Source organism: Myotis davidii, unplaced genomic scaffold, assembly GCF_000327345.1.
Source record: "Myotis davidii unplaced genomic scaffold, ASM32734v1 scaffold299, whole genome shotgun sequence".
NCBI classification, from domain to species: Eukaryota; Metazoa; Chordata; class Mammalia; order Chiroptera; family Vespertilionidae; genus Myotis; species Myotis davidii.
This window is the reverse complement of record NW_006293088.1, coordinates 9683918-9703492: the sequence shown is the minus strand read 5'-3', so window position 1 is coordinate 9703492 and position 19575 is coordinate 9683918. Positions and strand designations below refer to the sequence as shown.

At 61.3% G+C, this 19575-nt stretch overlaps 1 protein-coding gene across 1 annotated transcript in view; it reads right to left on the bottom strand.

Moving 5' to 3' along the window:
* NPHP4 (nephronophthisis 4) overlaps nt 1–19575 on the bottom strand; it is a 59784-nt gene that overhangs the window by 19176 nt on the left and 21033 nt on the right. Inside the window, exons 12-21 of the mRNA XM_015565952.1 lie at nt 19524–19574; nt 13715–13841; nt 13242–13410; nt 9227–9335; nt 7651–7727; nt 6960–7179; nt 2818–2949; nt 946–1094; nt 639–830; nt 209–393 (exon numbers count right to left, since the gene is read on the bottom strand). Of these exons, the coding sequence (XP_015421438.1) occupies nt 209–393; nt 639–830; nt 946–1094; nt 2818–2949; nt 6960–7179; nt 7651–7727; nt 9227–9335; nt 13242–13410; nt 13715–13841; nt 19524–19574 (1411 nt within the window). The remainder of the gene's footprint in view (nt 1–208; nt 394–638; nt 831–945; nt 1095–2817; nt 2950–6959; nt 7180–7650; nt 7728–9226; nt 9336–13241; nt 13411–13714; nt 13842–19523; nt 19575) is intronic.

Below are 19575 nucleotides of genomic sequence, written 5' to 3'. Positions count from 1 at the left end.
GACGCCCCGCTGCAGGGACCCCTGGAAGGGGGACGCCCCGCTGCAGGGACCCCAGGCAGGGGGACGCCCCACAATCGATGTGGCTCTCACATCGATGTTTCTCTCGCTCCCCCTCCCTCCCATCCGCTCACTCTCTACAAATAATGGAAAACATATCCTTCAGGTGATAATTTTAAAAAAACAGACTCTGAGACAAAGTGTGACTCACCAGCATCGGAGCCGTGGTGACTGGTGGGAACAAGGATGTGTGACAGGGGGCCCGCGCGGCTCTTCCCGGCCCCGTCCAGCGGGAGCAGCTGCAGCCGCGGAGTCGTGGCGGGCGGGAAGCGGTAGAACTGGAAGGTGAAATACACGGTGCGCGGCCACGGCGTTCCCGGGTCGTCCTGGGGCACCCTGAGTCCGACAAGAGCCACGGGTTAGTCAGGTGTCCTCGGCAGAGAGCGGGCTGCAGTCACCCCCTTGCGAGGTGGCTGACAGCACAGGAACGCTGTGCGAGGCCGTGCCAAACGGAACGTCAGACGCGCCCGCCGTCTACTGAGACCTGAGCACAGGGCTGCCAGCTCGGACCACACAGGTTTCTGCTCGATGCACCAAGTGCACAAGCCAGGGCCAGAGCAGCGGACCGTCCGAGAGCGCACCTGCTGAAGGCGAGGAACTGCAGCACCACCTCGCTGCCCCGGAGACGGTCGGCTTCCTCCCTCTGCAGGCTGAGCTTCACGGGGTCCGCCGGGCTGCCAGCCTCCACCGGCTGCTGGCTGGCGTCCAGGATCTCGGGGAAGCCGGCAGCCTGCAGGAGCGCCATGCAGGCCCGCGAGAGCCTGCCTCCGGAGCTGGAACACACAGATGCTCAGCGGCCTCGGGGAAGGGCGCCCGACGGCCTGGGTTCAGAGGGCCACGCGGTCTCCATGCACTTGTCTGCCGAGTCCCTCCCGAGCCACCCCTCACCTCCGGGCCTGGGCCCCCACGATGATGGGGGCGTGCACGGGGGCGAAGGGCAGCTCCTGCAACTGCTCGGCGACACAGGTCCCCGGGATCACGGGCATGGGGCTCAGGTCAGCTTCCAGGTGCGCGATCCCGCCCTCCAGGGGGAGCTCCTGCCGACGGGACGAGGCCCAGGTAAGGCCCAGGAGGCTCGGTCTAGGCGCCCATCCCTGAGCGGTTGCCCCGCGGGGCACCAGCAGATGCAAACACAGGAGCTCGGGGCCTTTCACCTCAGGCGGACAATGAGGAATTTAGTGCGAGTCCCATGGAACATCTGGCACAGGCTTAGACCACAAAGTTATGTTTTATCTGGAGCTCGAATTTATCGGGGCGCCCTGTATTCTGTGTGAGGGGAAAGCAGCGAGGCAGGAATCCCTGATTTTATGAACTCAGTGCCCTGGGAGAGACGTGCTGCCCGAGAAGGCTCGTTCACACCAAACCGCCTTTACGGGCAAGACACGCAACCTCCTTCAACACGTTCCTGTCCCTGCGCCACTCGCACCGCCGGCCACTTCCCTCCAGAGCACGACGCCTGTCCAAGGGAAAGGCCTGCGGGACCCAGGACGCCCTCGGCCAAGCCTGCTCCCAGGCGGTCAGTCGGTCTCAGTTCAGAGGGACACCATGTGCCCAGGCAACACAACAATACAAGAGGCGCAAGCTCTAAAATCAACAGACCTTCCTCGGGTGAGGATTAAACAGCAATAAAAATAACAGAGAGGCAAGCTCCTCACAAACACAGGAGCCGGTGTGCACGGGGCGAGGCAGGGTTCCCCTGTGAGTGCGGACGCTGTGGGACAACCACGCCCCGCCCCGCCCTGTGCTTAGAACAGGGCACCACGCCTTCAAACAGGTAATCACACAGACTGTTTTCCTCCAGACTTGCAGGCAAGACTGGGACACAGTTTGCAGGTGAACCGGCCACTTTGAGAGCCAACTCCGTGTGGGTCCCCAGGTGACACGGGATGAAAGGACAGGGCTCTTCCAGGCCACGGCTGCCGCGGGTGGGCAGGTGGGGCCTCGCTGGCCCTCCCTCCGCTGCGCTGGGAGCCTCTCTTCATCCCTCTCCCTCCTGCGTCCAGAGACCCAGGCAGCATCCCGCTGCTTCTCCACAGAGCAAGGCCCCCACCGAGCGCTGGCAGGTCCAGGCCCAATGCTCATGGTGCGAATGCTGAGGCACAGACGGCCCCATGCTGTGTCCCAGGGAACCCACCATGGCCCGGTCACCCCAGGGAACCTACCATGACCCGGTCACCCCGTGTCCCAAACCACCATGACCCGGTCACCCCGTGTCCCAAACCCACCATGGCCCGGTCACCCCGTGTCCCAAACCCACCATGGCCCGGTCACCCCGTGTCGCAAACCACCACGGCCCGGTCACCCCATGTCCCAAACCACCATGGCCCGGTCACCCCATGTCCCAAACCACCATGGCCCGGTCACCCCATGTCCCAAACCACCATGGCCCGGTCACCCCATGTCCCAAACCACCATGGCCCGGTCACCCCATGTCCCAAACCACCATGGCCCGGTCACCCCATGTCCCAAACCACCATGGCCCGGTCACCCCATGTCCCAAACCACCATGGCCCGGTCACCCCATGTCCCAAACCACCATGGCCCGGTCACCCCATGTCCCAAACCACCATGGCCCGGTCACCCCATGTCCCAAACCACCATGGCCCGGTCACCCCATGTCCCAGGGAACCCAGGATGCTCCAGTACCCCGTGTCCCAGAGAACCCAGGATGGCCTGGTCACCTAGCCAGGGGCCAGCGTGCTGGCATATCGCCTTCCCCGCGTCAGGAGCCACCACCCAGGAGGGATGGGGCGCACTTACCGCCGGGGCCCCCAAGGGCTCGGAGCTGGCGGGCTGCTGGGAAGAGGGCTTGGCCGCGCGGCAACGAGTGGGGGACGGTGGGGAGGCTGCGAGCTGGGACAGGGACAACTGGAGGGAAGAAAGCTGGTGAGATCAGCCACTCAGTGACCTCATGGAGGCCCCCACCCACGTGGGCACTGGGAAGGAGGCTCCAGGCGACCACGGAAGGCAGCGAGGCCCACAGCCTCCGCTCAGCAGCTGCTCTGGACCCCAGCTATTCCCATGTCCTTAGAATTATCGAGAGAGAGGGTTCTGTGACCTCTCCTGGCCCCTAGTATCTGAATAAACGCAGCAACAAGGACAAGCAGGTGGAGGGGAGGAAGGGCCGGGGACGCCAGGTTCTCGCACGTGGGCGGCAGGGTCCTCTCTGGGCTCCCCTCCGCCCCTGGGCTGAGCGTCGCCAAGGCCCTTCCGGTTCTGACCCCCGTGCTCCTCTGACGTGAACGGGCCGGCGGGCTCTGGAGACAGACCACTGGGGACAGGCGGACTCCCCTTCTGCCACTTCGTCACCGTGTGACCGTGGGCAGGTCACCTACTATCTCCCTCAGTCTCCTCATCTGTAAGATGGGTGATCGTGGCACCTGCATCGCAGAACTGTCAGGGGTGTTACATGGAAGTCCACGGGAAGGGCTCAGCACCAGGCACCCGGCCGCCTCCCGCCCTGGAACGGGGCGTTTCCCATCAGCAGGGACAGCTGGCCACGGGCATGCTGGCGCAGGTGGACAAGGGCATGACGAGGTGCCCAGGCATGGGTGAGGGTGCATGTGGCTGGGGGGACCCGGCAGCATCTTCAGGGAACAGAGAGCAGCCCTGGGAGTGAGAAGGCTGCCCCGTGGTCCGAAGTGGACGTGCTGGAGGGACAGTGCTGGGACGGCAGCAGGGAAAACACAACATCACTCCCATCCAGGTTCCAAGCTGCATGCGACACAGCCAGCCCGCTCCCCAGGGACGGCCTTTGATCCCAAATTATTCGACTTTTCTAGAAAGTCACTTCCAGGTGATGCTGCCAGAGGGAGCCACCGGGAGGACAAGCCAACTCTGACCTCGCTCACAATCACACGCTGACCGAGCAAGCCAGAGCCCTGCTGCCACGCAGGCCCCTGCCACGGACAGGCCCTCCCACAGCCAGGTCCACCCACGGACAGGCCAACCAGGGACAGGTCCACCCACGGGCAAGCCCGCCCACAGCCAGGTCCACCCATGGACAGGCCCGCCCACAGCCAGGTCCATCTCCCCAGCAGTGCGCGCGGCTGGGCTCCCTGGGCAGCAGGTGCTGTGGGCCCTCCCCCGGCAGGGCGGTGGGCAGAGGAGGGTGAAGACCACACCTCGGCGTCTCAGGGAGAAAGTAAAGGCTGTTCAGTCCTGACCATTCTCAACCCTCAGACACTGCCAGGCAGACCACTTGTTTCGAAGGGAGAGAGGCCTTTGATGCCAACAGAGGGTCCCTGACAGGGCCCAGAAGCCACCCTGGCAGCCGCTGCACAGACGGGCAGGAGGGAGACGGGACCCCGGCCACCCCACACAGCAGGCGGCCCCTCCCCTCTTTTTGGGAGGAAGCACAGGACCGGAGGGAGCTGTCAGCCTGAAGCCCAGGGCACCCGGAGCCCCAGCCCCTCAGGGCCTGAACGTCTCCCTCAGGGGTACCCAGTGCCACTGGGGTTGGGCAGCAGTGACCAGGCTGTCCCCGCGCTCAGCAGTTTAGAAGACGTGGGTATGCAGAGCACAGAGGGGGCTCCTCCCATCACTGCCTCGGAGAATGAACCCCGAGCTCCGGCTGCTGCGGCCCTCAGCGCTGGCACTGCAGGCCCCACCTCCCCACTGCCCGCTCAGCACAGCCTGGCCGCAGAGCCCCACTCGCGGGTGATGGGCCTGTGAGCACCAGGAGGAGTCCAGGCCAGCCCTCACGCGCTCCCCCTAGGAGGGCTGAGAGTGTCCTTTGACCTTGAGGACCCCAGGCTGAGCGCCTGCGGAGCACTGCCACGCACGGTGGTCGGGAGGGGCAGGCTGCTGTGGGCCTGTGCTGCTCCCCCTCCTCCGTCCCCGAGCCGTGGGGGAATTGAGGCTGAGCAGCCCCGGGCCCTGGACCTGCTACGTGCTGGGCACCTGTTGCCTCTCAGTCATTTCACACGTGTTGCACGCCTTCGCCTGCCAGGGAGACGCGCGTGGATTCCCCGAGGGCCACGGCCCTTCTCCAGCCCTTAGGGCCACACCCTGCCTCGCTCACCACAGTTCCCTTCAGACACCAGACTCTGTCCACTTCACGTGACCACCACCCCCACTGGACTCAGGACAGCCTGGACCCCGAAGTCACAGCCCACCCGTGGCGGCCTAGCCCTGCCTCCTGTGGCTCTGACCACTGCTCTGGTCTCGCCCTGCCTCTCCTGTGGCCTCTGCTGCCGAAGTCCCCACACAGCCACGCCTGAGCCGGGGAACAGGCAGCGCCATGAACGTGCGTGAGCCAATGAGCCCCCCCTTTCCCTGCAGCCCCGAGTCCCCAGGACCCACGGCGCAGGGCAGGCCTCAGAACCTGCTGACCAGCCAGCCTCAGCGCCGGGCCGTGACGGGAGGTGCCGCACACTCCACAGAGCGCGCCTGCACCTCCCTGGACGCTCTCAGTCACCGAACAAAACCAACAGCACCACAGCCGCTGTCCTCCAGGAGGAGCTGAGCACACGAAGCGCCACCCAGACTGTTCTGCCGTGCGCCCGGCCGCCCGCCACAGCCCCTCCCAGCTGCTCCAGAACCCACCCAGGGAGGGCAGGCGGTGCGCCCAGGCTGAGGGGCCGGGCTGGTGGGGCGTAGGGGGCAGGGACAGCCAGGGGTGCAGAAGGAGCACCCACAGTACCGTTCTTTTATTTTTATTGATTTCAGAGAGAGGGAGGGAGAGGGAGGGAGAGCAAGAAACATCAGTGATGAGAGAGAATCATGGATCGGCTGCCTCCTGCACGCCTCACACTGGGGATCGAGCCCACAACCCAGGCATGTGCCCTGACCAGGCGTCGAAGCGTGACCTCCCAGTTCCTAGGTCGACGCTCAGCCCCTGGGCCCCGCTGGCCGGCTGCCCACTCCCTCTAACAAGCCCGTTCAGAGGCCCACGCCCGACACACTGCAGCCAAGGAGCCTGAGGCTCCGAGATGCGCTCCCTGGGGAGGGAGTCAGAGCGTCGCTGAGCGAGTCGAGTCGGCTTCCCAGGGAAATGCGCTTCAGCAGAAGCAAAACACAGATAGGGTTCGGCCTGGACCGCTCTCCTCGAAGCAGCGGCCTCTCCCTCCAGACCATCTGGAGCGCTGCCCCACCTCGCCCCACCTCACCCCACGCAGCACACGGAGCCTCCTTTGTTCTGCCCTAAATGGAGTCAGTTCTGCCGGCGGGTCTCGTAATGAGGAAAACAACAGGAGATGGCTCCGTTCTCCCTGGTGAGAGGGCCCGGCCCCGGGAGCCCGCCCACCACGGAGTCCGCGGAGCCCTGGGAGTGAAGTCTGAGCCTGCAGGGCGTGGGCATTAAAGCCTCCGGTTCTCCCAGTGGGGTACCCGCCCTGGGTTCTTTAAGGCAATTCCTTACCCGAAAACGTGGGCAACCTCATCTTCCCAGCGAGTAAACAGCACCCAGAACAGCCGCTGCTGGCCTAGCCCACTGGTGACCCAAGGGCACGAAGCCCCAATCCGTGCCCAGGGAGGCGCGGGCGGAGGAAAACGCACCAAAACCACAGCATCCCTCGCTTCACACCTGCTTTCCGTCCCGTGTCGTGGGCAGTGAAGTCACTTCTCAAACCACACGGCCGCGCCCAGAGAACACGTGTCCCCCCAGAGCCCTCGCTTCACCCCCCCCCCAGGCCCCCCACAGCCAGGATGACTGCCTGACTGGGAAGCCCACTTCCGCCAGAGACCACGGGCAACACGTGCAGTGACAGCTGGGCGCGCACAGGTCTGCGGCTGCACCGCTGGACACAGGGTCCATCAGGCCGCACAAGCGCCCAGAAAGGGCAGCCCGGGAGTCAAGGTCGGGGGGCGGGGAGAGCGTGCACATGGAAAGGGGAGGCGGAGCTGGGTCTGCAGGAGCAGCTGCTGAGCACGTCAGAGCCCAGAGAGGGAGCCCCACGCACCCTGCGCAGTGTCCGCCTGTCCCGCGAGCCCTGAACATGCTCCTGGCCGCACCCGTGCTGCGCCCAGCTCACACCGAGGAAGGAGGCCCCAGGTCGCAGTGCTGCCTCCGGGGCCTCTGCCGCCACACGGGCTCCTTCCTGGGCCACCACAGGCTCCGACTTCAGGTGAACACAGATCAGGGACTCGGAGATGACCCTCTGCCGCCACGCGGGCTCCTTCCTGGGCCACCACAGGCTCCGACTTCAGGTGAACACAGATCAGGGACTCGGAGACGGAGACGACCCTCTGCTGGCGGCGTGGTGGGCGGCTCAAGGGCCGAGGGCCGGGAAGCTGCGGTGCCCAGACAGGAGGGACGAAACCAGGGCCCAGGCCATACTGAGCTGTGCGGACAGAGCCACTGCGGCCTGAGACGAAGGAGACGCTCCCTTCCAGCTCGGTGAGTGCGGCCACGTCTGAGGACTGCATTTCCCTGATGCTGTCACTCCATCACTCTCCCGCCTGAAACCGCTGTCCACAGAGCCGAGGCCTCCAGCCTTAGTGCGGCTGCTGGAGGCGCAGCCTCCTCTCGGCAAAGGCGAGCAGGGGCGCTGCCAGCCCTGCTGTCCTGCCTGGAGCCCCATCCCCACCCTGCGTCTGCCTGGAGGGCACTGCAGTCATGGGTGCATCCACCGGGCAAGAGCCAACACTCACCGGATGGCGCTTTGAAAGGTACAGAAACAGTGCAGGTGAGTTTCATGGGGCAGGGCCTGCCCGGACACCCCCTCCAACTGCGGAGGGCGGAGGCGGCAGCACCCTCTCTGCAAACGCTGGGGGACCCCGCAGCGCGGCCCTTCCTACGATGGCGGGCGGCTGGAGGGCGTGGGCCCGGTGCTCCAGGCAGGTGAAGCCCTTCATCCCGATGCCAGCTGTTTGCGCCACTGGAGTTCCGGCCGCCCTTCTGGCCCTTTAAATACAGTTCCTCAGGTTGTGACCCAACCATAAAATTATTTTCGTTGCTACTTCATAACTGTCATGTTGCTACTGTTATGAATCGTCATGTAAATATCTGATATGCAGGATGGTCTTAGGCGACCCCTGTGAAAGGGTTGTTCGACCGCCAGAGGGGCCGCGACCCACAGGTTGAGAACCGCTGAGCTAGACCAAGGCAGGGTGGGGGCTCTGGTGATGTCACAGGACAGGGGACAGCAGCTGCCCCCAAAGGCCGGGAAGGGAGGGCATCACTGCTAAAGACGGTCGCTACAACCCAAAGGAAGGCTGTGAGAAACAGCTTCCCCGGGCAGGCCTTGGACGTCGGGAGCTAATCAGCGGTTACCGCTCCGGACACTCAGCGCTCCCCAGGCAAACCCACCCGAGGCCTCGTTCCTAATGGTTCGGGGTCAAAGTCACCCCCCGCCCGACTCTGAGCACAGGACGGGGGTGAGCAACACCCGGGAAGAGACCAAGGGCGTGGGCTGGGGCCCCCACGCTGGGGGAGCTCAGAGTGTAGGCGGGGCTGAGGACACTCACCAGCAAAGGGCCCTCAGGCCCCTTTAAAGCTTCACTCGCTCCCTCCCCCTCCCACTGGCTCGCTTTCCTGGATGGAGAAGGACGCTGCCTGCTGGAGGGGCGTATTTTCAATGACCCCCTCCACATGGCTGTTCTACATCGCCGATGAAGGGGACACAACGGAGACACCAGCAGAACATTCGAAAGCAAAATGTGGGTCAGGGAAGTCCGAGCCAGGAAAAGTGGGGACGGAGCGCCCTCCAGTGGCTGCCTGAAGGCTCTCCTGAGGCTGATGCATGGGCCCCTGCTCCCTGGTCATTTATGGATGAAATAAAAGGATAATTCACAACAGGAAGCCCAAGCACCTCACTTAAAGTGACAGCCGCACGTCATTAAGGCTTCCACGGGGCCCATAGATGCTGGTGAAATACTGGCGTCAGAAAAGTTTCCATCAGACGCAACCGCAATGGATGTGCAAGTCGGTTCCACTGGGTCTCGGGAGGCCGTGTCTTCAAACACTCGGAACCGGGTGGGGCGGCGTGTGCAGCGGTGGGAAGGCAGCGATAAATCCCAATTAGATGAACCAGAGACCGGGTTCTCTCCACGCCGGTCTGCTGTCCCCAGTGGTTGCTGGAAAGCAGGTGACGCTACCACATGTCTGCCGAGTCCGACTCCCACCCTCCCAGCCCGCTCCTGGTGCGGAACCACAGCGTGGACCCCACAGCGTGGGCCCGGCAGCTCTGCACCCAGGACGGCAGCCTGCAGCTTGGTGCGCCCACACCCGGCAGAGCAATGCCTCGGCCAGGAGAAGCGTGGCGCTCCCGGGCCCCTGCGTGGAGAAGCCCTTCCTGGGAGAAGCCAGCACGGGCAGCTCGAGGGCAGGGGACAGGCTGTGGAGGGACAGACGGGGACGATCACACGGAGTCCCCACGACGCAGCCATGCCTCACTCAGCTCCACCTCCGGGTTTTTCTATCACACGAGCCCATGAAGTCCCTCCCTTGTTCGAGCTACTTTGAGCCCAGTCTGCGTCCCTTGTACCCGATAAAGACGCGACCAAAAGGACGCTGCCGATCAGGGGTCTGCATGCTGTGACTGCGCTCAAGTCCAGCCCACAACCTGTGCTTGTAACGCAAGGAGGCCTGGAACACAGGCACAGTCGCTTCCTGTCTCCGTGGCTCCCCCGACAGAGCGGCCAAGATGGGTAGCCACAGCAGGTCATCGGCCCACGAGCCCCACTGCCCCCTCCCTGGCCCGGCCCGGCCCGCTGACCTCGGCTTAGACGCGCCCCACCCTGTGGATGGAGCTGGACACAGAGCTCCTGACACCAGCCAAGCACATCAAGGTCCCCGCAAGTCAGACTCCCCCTTTTCACGAGACGGGTGTGTGGAGCCGCGGGGAGGAGAGCGCGCCCTGGTCACCAGCCCCACACACACAGCGTCCCGCCTTCACCATCCGCCCGAGGAAACCTGATTCCTTCTGCTACCTACACCTGTGTAACTTGTTCATTCATTGTTTCTCTAAAGCCTGGCCCGTCACAGACTCCCAGGAGGATCTGTGGGATGGATGGGGAAGGGGCAGGGGTTCCCCTGAGAAAATGCCCTCAGGCTCCTCGGAATGGCGAGTGTAACGGGCAGAAGCCACACCCACACGGAGCTGTCGCGGGTGGAAGCCACTTCCCTGGGCGGCTCCGTGCCCAGGTGTGCACCCCGGGGGCTGGAGTCAGAAGCATCCCATGGAGACACACTGTGCTCGCTGCTGCCCGCTGGGCGCCTGGTCTCCAGGCCTGTGGGTGTGAGGTTAACGGACTGTGGTTGGAAGGGTCTGACCGTGGCCGCTGCCCACGGGTGCTGCCAGCCAGGGGATAACAGCAGTGACAATGCCGGGCGGCCCTGAGCCAGGGCGGGTCTTTGTCACTGAATCCTCTGCGACCTCGCGTCCTTGGCCCACTTTTCTCTTCGGTTGTTGTCTCCCTCGTATTGATCGGCAGCAGCTCTTTGTCTCCTCTCCCGGCGTCCTCATCTCCTCAGTCTGCCAACTCACGTCCGTGGCTGTGTCACCCCAGTCCCAGGGCTGCGTGCTCACTGTGTGGATGCATCTCCTCACGCAGCATATTCACATTTAACCATCACAGCCCTCACACCATGCAAACACGCTCCGACCTTCCCTGCGGCTCCACAAGTTCTGATTCTCGTGTTTAGGTCCGTGACCCACCCCACGTGGCAGCGGAGGAACCCGAGGGGCAGGGGCGCCGCCCGGCGAGCAGGCCCCCGCCCTTCGGAGCCTGCTGCCTCTCAACACCCTGCCCTGCACGCTGTCCGCAGTGACGTCCAAGGTCACTCACATGCTGACCGTTACTGCGTCCCGCTGACCAACAGGCCATCTCGCGGAGGGCCCCCGCGGGCAGGCCGCTCATTTCCAGGACCTGTCTTCCTCCTCGCCTTCTAACTCTGGAGCTTCTAAAGGTTTGCTTGTTAATCCATCCAGAATGTATTGTGTCCACAACATGAAATTAGACTTGATGTTTCCCACATGGCGGCCCTGTGCACTGTTCGCAGACTGGTGCCCCCAAATCGTCCACATCCAGGAAACTGAGGTGCGAACCGTTGGCTGGGATAGGGAGACGCTGGGTGCCCTGGGGCGCCCACGGCGATCACACAGTCCCCGAAATAAGAGGGAGTCAGGAGGGCAGAGTCGGAAGAGATTTGGGAATGCTACCTGCTGCCTTGGAGACGGAGGGAGGGGCCAAGGCATGCAAGCGGCCCCCAGAGCTAGAGAAGGCAGGGGAGCCCCCCAGTGCCACCACCCGGAGCCACCCCAAGGGCTGGGGAGGAGCCCCCTGACCAGTGCCCAGTGCCCACACGGGGCCAGAAACCAGCCAGACTGGTGACCCCACAGTTCAGGGCCACCGGGCAGAGCACACAGAGGGCCTTGTCACAGCGTGGCACTCACTGGCCTGCACTCAATGCCAGTCTAACCGTCTCAGGGAGAACCTGAGCGGGCCAAACACTTCCAAAGCCGGGCGTCTGCCACGTGCAGACCTGCTCGCGCCAGGACAGGAAACTCCCATGTGGCCCCGTCAGCAACCCCAGTGTCCATCAACCAGTCTCCGCTCCTAAAAGCCCACGCCCGGAGGGGGCCCAGCACCGGGACCCACGGCCGATAGAGACGGGCTGCCCTGTCGCAGCACAGCCTTTGGGAAACGACTGCTGAGCTCCCCTCTCCTCGTGCCCATTCCCTTTCTAACTTTCCAACCACCGCAGTCTGGCACATTCTTGCAGCTGGCGAGACCTGTAGAAGCTGAGAGCCTCAGGTTCCATGCTCATCAGTGGAGAGCGGCTACAGCAGTGGTTCTGGACCTTGGCTGCACATTAGAATTACCTGGCAATCTTGTTAAAATCCTAATTTCCGGAGGATGAGGCCCAGAAATCAGGATTTTAGAAAGATTCCCAGGTGGTTCTAATGTGCAGCCAAGGTTGAGAACCACTGGCCACAGCGTTTGGACAGGTTCAAGCCTCGGACTAATGAGAGGGCACTGTCCTCTCGTGGCAAAGCCACGTGCAAGTCCTAGTTTGGAAGGCAAAGCCCTCCCAGCGCAATTATGGCCAAAGGCTATGGCTGTGAGCTTGACCTTATGGTCCAAACCTGTGGCCCCACGTGGCTGGGCTGCGGGAGGTGCAGCAAGTAAACAAAGCTCGACCAGGTGCATGTAACTGAGTAGATCAGCGGTTCTCAACCTGTAGGTCACGACCCCTTTGGGGGTCGAATGACCCTTTCACAAGGGTTGCCTAAGACCATTGGAAAACACATATGTTACATATTGTTTTTGTGATTAATCACTATGCTTTAATTATGTTCAATTTGTAACAATGAAATACATCCTGCATATCAGATATTTACATGACGATTCCTAACAGTAGCAACATTACAGTTATGAGTAGCAACAAAAATAATTCTATGGTTGGGGGTCACCACAACATGAGGAGCTGTATTAAAGGGTCGCGGCGTTAGGAAGGTTGAGAACCACTGGAGTAGATTCAAAATCCACGAGAACGTTGTAAACGTCCTGACCCGCCCTGGCTTTGCCTCCTGGAATCTGCTATAAAACAGACTCGGCTTGCAGGCGGTGGCGCTGTCTCTGATCAGAGGGCAGTGTCCCACCCAGCCCCAGCTTTGTTCTCTTGTCTGTCTTCTTCATCCTTCACCGCCCCCCTCAGGCTCACCCTTGGCTGTGCCGGCGCAGCACACTCATCCGCGTGCGCCTCCCCATCCTCCCTCCTGACCTCCGCGCCTCTCGCCATAGGACGCCGGCTGGGTGTCCTGGGGTGCAGAGCAGGAGGCCTGCACCAGATGCTGACAACACAGAAGGTGCCGAGCCCGCGGAGCACAAAGCCGAGGCCACAGCCGCTCCTCAGACTCCTACTCGCACGTGGACCCATCACCCGCCCACCCACGGAGGACAGGACGCCACTCTGGGTAACCTGCACTCCCTCCCTTAAAGCCACAGACAGGCCACAGCCTCCCTCTTGCACAGGCTCCAAGGAAGCAGAAAGCATTTTTAAAAACAACAAACTGACCTGGCTGGTGTGGCCCAGAGCTTGAGCATCGACCTATGAACCAGGAGGTCACAGTGTGATTACCAGTCAGAGCACAGGCCTGAGTTGTGGGCTCAATCCCCAGTGCGGGTGTGCAGGAGGCAGCTGACCAAGGATTTTCTCATCACTGATGCTTCTCTCTCTCTCCCTCTCCTGTCCTCTCTGAAATCAGTAAAAATGTATCTAAAAACAACAAACTCACAGCTGTGTTAACAACGCAGGACAGAGCTGGTGGTCCGTGGCTTTGGCCCAGCTCTGGTTCTCGTGCCCGTGTTCGCAGGACAGCCATGGGAGGCAGCCGGGAGCTGTCACCAACGGGACCTTCCCCGGGCCTTTAGCCGGGAGCTGCGAGTAGCTGAGCTCACTGGCAGCTGACGCGTAGGGATAACAGCTGGCCACACTGCCGCACTCCACAAGATAGCACCCCACAACACAACCCCACAATGCAGCACCCCGCCATGCCACATCCCCCCATGCAGCACCCGCAATGCAGCACCCCATAATGCAGCACCCTGCAATGCTGCACCCTGCAATGCGGCACGTGCTGTAACAGTCAACCACTATTGAGACCACAGCCCCCCGCGAACCTCCCAATACCCGCCCCGCGCTGCCTGGCGCTTTCCCGGAGCAGCGGGAGGGCTGTGGGCCTGAAGTCAGCTTCCCGCCAACACTTACTTGTGGGGCACGTGGGCGTCCTCCTCGAAGGCCGCCGCTCCGGCCGGGGCTGCCCTGGGGTGTCCGGGGGTCCGTCGGGGCTCAGCGAGAACTGGAACTGGATGGTCCCCGACTCCACCTGCCTCACCTGCAGGAGAGCAGAGAGCAGAGATGGCCAGGCCGCCGGCATCCTTTATCACCCGCCCCACACGCCCAGGAGGCCGCGGGTCCCTAGACTATAGCCACGTCGGCGTCTTAGAAGACCACGTGGTCGCAGAGCAGCCCTCACAGCAGCAGTCCTCGCAGCACGTCTCCGTCTCAGCCCTGAACACGCATGTAAACTGACCGTGTAAACCTGACGTTCCGTTTGCGGGGCCCAGGGCCCAGCACAGCAGACACAGAGCAGCCCGCCACCCACCTCCCTCCTGCTGCCCCCTCATGGCCAGTTTTCAAGCACATCATGTGACTGGAATTGAGGGTGCCCGACCTTTATGACCGGCTTCCTCCACTCACCAGACCCAGGTGCTAGGGCAGTGATGGCGAACCTATGGCACGCGAACTCATTTTTTTGGTTGATTTTTCTTTGTTAAATGGCATTTAAATATATAAAATAAATATCAAAAATATAAGTCTTTGCTTTACTATGGTTGCAAAGATCAAATTTCTACATGTGACACGGCACCAGAGTTAAGGTTTTTCAAAATGCTGACACGCCGAGCTCAGAAGGTTCGCCATCACTGTGCCAGGGTCTCACCCCCTCCGCTCCTCTGCACACCAAGGGGCACGCCACACGCGATGTACCAGCCGCCCACTCCCGGACACCGGGCTGTTGCAGCTTGGGGGGCGGAGAGAGCTGCTGTGAACACTGGTGCGCACGCTCCTGTGCGACCACGTCCTCCCCTAAGCCGAGCACTGCCGAGGCGGCTGCGTGTCTGGTTCTGCAGGGGACGCCGCTGCGACTGCTCCACCGTCCGTCCCGCCGACCTGCACGCCATCCCTCCCGGCAGCACTCGCCCTGCCGTCGCCTCCTGACTCTCCTCACTGCGGCGGGAGCTCCCCCACTGCCTGCTCTTTCCACCAGCGGCTTCCCTCTCTAGCCCCTCCGCCTCCCGTACGCGTTTCAGAACCTGCTCTCTGCACCGACGAGAACCCTGCTGGGACCGACTGCAGTTCTCTGGATGTTTAGGACTCATCGCTGCCCGCTGATCAGCTCGGAGAGAGCGTCCATCTTCCCTATGCTGAGGCCTCCGACCCCCAGAGATGGCCCTTCTCTCCGCTGACCGGTCCCCTGACCCCACAGAGTAACCGCGGTGACACAGGACGGGCAGCGAAGGGGGTTCAGTGTTCCATGCCCAGAGCCGTCTGCATCTGTTAGGTTTCACTGAGGGAGGCCCGTATAAATAACCATTTTTAAATGCTGCCTCCCTCCTTTCACTGCCGGTATAGACACGTGGTGGGGTTTTCAAGCGACCCCTTGCTATCCTGCGACCTCCACAGCTCACTCACTCACGTCAGGGGGTGCTGTGGCCCCTGGGGGTCACCCCCCCCCAGATGAGCACGTGGCTGCAAACCAGAGCAGCGCTGGCCCTTCCTGCCCAGCAGGCGGCCTTTGCTCCCGTCTCCTCGCTGGCTGCACAGAGCTCCCAGGGCAGGGCTGCTGCGCCCGTCCCCCCCGGGGGCGCTGGCCACCCTGCCGTGACCTGTCGCTCACTAGAGGGCTCTGCGGACGCCCGGGGCAGGTGGCAGGTTCCCCCCGCGCCTGGTGTGCTCAGTCTCCACATAAATGGGGGTGAATCTCGCCCAGGCTTTTCTGCACCCGTCGCTGTGGCCCTGTCGCTCTCCGCCTTCAGGCTGTTCCTGGTGAGTCTCTGAGGTCCTGTCGCTCTCCGCCTTCAGGCTGTTATCACTGTGGCCCCGTGGCTCTCCGCCTTCAGACTGTTCCTGGTGAGTGGCTGTGGCCCCGTCACTCCCCTCGCTCTCCGCCCTCAGGCTGTTCCTGGTGAGTCGGTCACAGCTCGTGGTGTCCAGTAAGAAATAGCCCTGCATTCCCGGGGCCGCCCACTTGCTCGTGGTGTTGTTCTTCCTGTTGCCGGACCCAGTTTGCTGACGTCTTGTTGAGTGTTTGCATCTGTGCTCCTGAGGGGTAAGGGCCCAGTTTTCCTGTTGTTTCTGATCTTGGTGTAACGCGAGCCCCGTTACATGACTTGGGACGTGCTCCCATCCCTGCTATTGTCTGGGAGAGGACCTGGGATTGGTGTGGGCAGCTCTCTGAATGGTTAGGCTTCCCAGTGAATAGGCCTGGATATTGGTTTTTCCATTTTGTTAACGATGAGTTCAATTTCTACACGAGTCACAGGTCTTCTCGGGTTGCCTGCGCCAGGTGGGGTGCTCAGTCTGGTTTAGAGGAACTGGCCCATTTCATCAAAGTTGTCAAAGTTGTGGCCACAGAGCTGTTCAGAGTCTGTGTCCCCCTAACGTCCCCGACACTGTGGTCCTGAGACAGCCCTCCTTTCGTTCCTGATGCCAGTCACCGGTGTCGCGCTTTCTTCATTGAGACTTGCTAGAGGCTTATGTTATTGGTCTTTTCATGTGATCAATTTCTACTCTCATCGATTTTCTCCATTTTCTCTATTATTTTTGTTTTCCATTTCATTGGTTACTGCTCTTCTCTTTATTACTGATTTCTGCTTGCTCTCGGTTGGTTTTGTTCTTCTCCTAGCTCCTACAGGCGGAAGATTGGATTGTTGATTTGAGCCCTTTTCCTCTCTAGCACCAGCACATGATGCTATCCGTTCCCACGACAGCGCCCTTTAGCTGCATCCTACACGTCGCTGTGTTGCATTTTCATTTTTGTTCAGTTCAGAATGTCATCTACTTCTTTCTGGAGGCTTCCTCTTGGACTATGATTATTTAGAAATGTGTGGTTTTAATTTCCAAGTGTTTGTGACTTTTTCACGTTACTGATTTCTAACTGGTCTCGTTGCGATCACAGCACGCACCTCGTACCATTTCCTTCCTTCCTGTTCCTGCAGGTGGCTGTGCCCCAGGGCAGGTCTGGCTCGGTGAAGAGAATGTGCCCCCGCTGCCGGGGGCAGGCACCTGGCAAACGCCCTCAGGTCCACGCGGCTGCGGGCTCCGCTCGCTCTCGGGGCCTGGGACTTCCCATCTGCGGGCCTGGGGGTCACTCAGAGGAGGGTGGTGGCTCGGCGTCCCTGCGAGCGCCGTCCGCCTGTCGGTCCCGTGCGCTTCGCTCTGTGAATTCTGAAGCTCGGCCTTAGACACACACTCCCGGGGGCCATGTCTTCTTGGTGAATTGGCTCTTTTATCCATGTAATGTCTAGTCCCTGGGAATTTCCTTTGCTCCTACATGATTGATTGATCTACTGAAAGCATTGGTCTATTTCTGTCTCCACTCCCGCTGTCTCTGGGCTGCGGCTGGCCTGCGGTCTTTCACCACCGACACCATCACATCTGAGGTGAGCCCTGGAAGACGGAGTGGTTTGGACGCGATGTTTTCATACAACCTGACGACAGGCCGGCTGGATGGGTGTGTAGATACTGCATCGTGTGGAATGGCCGGGACGTGTGGGTTCAGGACGGCATTTCACTGGCAGCTCCTTCTGTGTGCGCTGCTGCCTTCCCTTTCCCGACTTCGTTTGAATTCTCCCACTTCTCTGTCTGTTGGTTCCACTCACTCTGTGTGGTGCCTCCAGTGACTGCTCTGGGGTTACAATGTGAACACCTAACTTCTCACAGACCACTCGGCACCAATGTCTATTCCCTCACGTGGGGTGCAACCGCTCTACACGACACCGGTCCCTGACCTCTCCTCACTTATAGTCCCACCGACTGTCTCCATGTTCCTGCCAAAGCCTGTCACTGCTGTCACCTCTGCTTCAGCCTCACATTCAGAAACTCGGGGGGAGGAGACCTGTGCCATCGTTTCGGCTGCTCGCTCCTCACTGCTGATGCGCCGAGTCCGTCTGGGAGGTTTCTCTCCTGTAGTAACTCCTTTAGCGCGTCCACCACCAACCAAGTCTCGGGCTTCGTTCATCTGAGAGCGTGGCTATGGCACCTCATTCCCGCAGGACTTCTGCTGGAAACAGAGCCCTGAGTCTGGAGCCTTTCTGCTCCGCCTCCTCCTGGCCCAGGTCCGTGCTCAGGAGGCGTCACACGTGCTGCTATCTGTAGGGGGCGCACCATCTCCCCGTCCGCACTCTGCAAGGCCCTATCTTTACTTCTCAGCAGCCTGATGTGCTGTGTCTGGGTGTGAGTTCCTTTGGTTGATCGCTGGGGTGCACGGAACTTCTTCGATCTGTAGGCTTATGTCTTCCACCAAAGTTGGGAAGTTCAGCCATTGTTTCTTCAAGCCTTTCTGCGCACTGCACTGTCTCCTCTACTGGAGACACAAGGCCTAGCCCGGGCCCCAGCATGTTTCTCTCTGGGGTTCGGGTTAAAAACAACATTGACTTATCTTCAAGGGCACTGACTCTTTTTTCTTTCAGCTCCACTGAGCCCAGCTGGTGGCTTTTTGCTTTGGCGATTTCTGTAGGCACTCAGACAGTCACAGCCGGGCGAGGGGGAGGGGGTGCTGCTTGTGTCAGTGAGTCAGGCCCGGCTGCCGCTGTCTCCCAATGGGCAGGGTAATCTGGCCCAAATGTCGCGGAGCTGGTGTGGAGAAACCCATTGGAAGTGACATTCCTTGTCACACACGGTGGCATCTGACATACCTGTGCCCTAAGATAGCCAAACTCCCAAAGGACATGTCCCAATAAAATTTACAGACTAAGAAGTGAAGGAAACGTGGTGGCAGGAGACGGCTAACACCACATACAATAAATATTCACACACACACAGGCTGAGGGAGGGGCCGGCCCTGGCGCGGGGCGTGCAGGGTGGCAATGTTATAACAAGGCCTCAACCAGACCACGTGGGTCCGCAGCAAGCTGTGTCCGTAATGAGCAGCATCCCTCACAGAGCAACCTGCACGCTCAGCGGTTCCCTGCTCGGCCCCAAAGCCGCACCCGAGTCATAAATAAGCACTGACATCGTGTTTGCTGCTGGATCAGCACACAGGTGACACTGAACTAGCAGGACGGTCCCTGCACCTGGGAAAGATGAGACGCCAAGTCGTGGGGAGACCGGCAGGCATATTTCAGGAGCATCTACTGCCCAGCAGCATGTGCCCGCAGGAGAGCCGGGGCGGCGGATGCCGCATGTCTGTGTCTCCCTGGTGGCTGCTACCCCCCTGCAAGGCCACCGCTGGGCCAGGGGGTGAGGCCCCCCACCCTTCACCTGGCCCGGCCCCTCTTTTCTGTGCTTTCTACACCGGGATTCAGAGAAACCTTCATTTCAAAGGTGGGTTTTCCAACCTCTTGCTGTGGCCCCAGCTTGTACGTGGCTGGAGAGAGCCAGAGGCCTGGAGTGAGTGACAGGTCACAGGGCAAGCGGGGTGGACGCTGACCACCTGGCGCCCTCCCCAGCACCCGTGCCACAGAGGCCGTCCCCCTGGCACCACCCGTGATGAAGTCCTTTTCCAGGAGAAACACAGTAGAGTGGACCTCAGTTCCAGGTGTGTGCGAACACGAGTCGCAGCCCCACAGGTCGCCCTGGAGACTGACCCGGGAGCCGCGACGTAAGGACCCACGGGAACTGGCCTCCGCGCTCACAGCGGATACGACGCAGCAACCACACACTCTTACGGGCACATTCATGACACGGACCACCTCTGCTCATGAAGCATCAGCAAACATAACTGTCAACTTCTGAAAACATAGGAACTGGCCGGAAGCTCGCGGGACAGGTCATACTTACGAAGCCTAACAGTTACCTCCTCGGAGCTCATGCTGGCGGGGGGCACCTTATAGACCAGACAGCGCGCG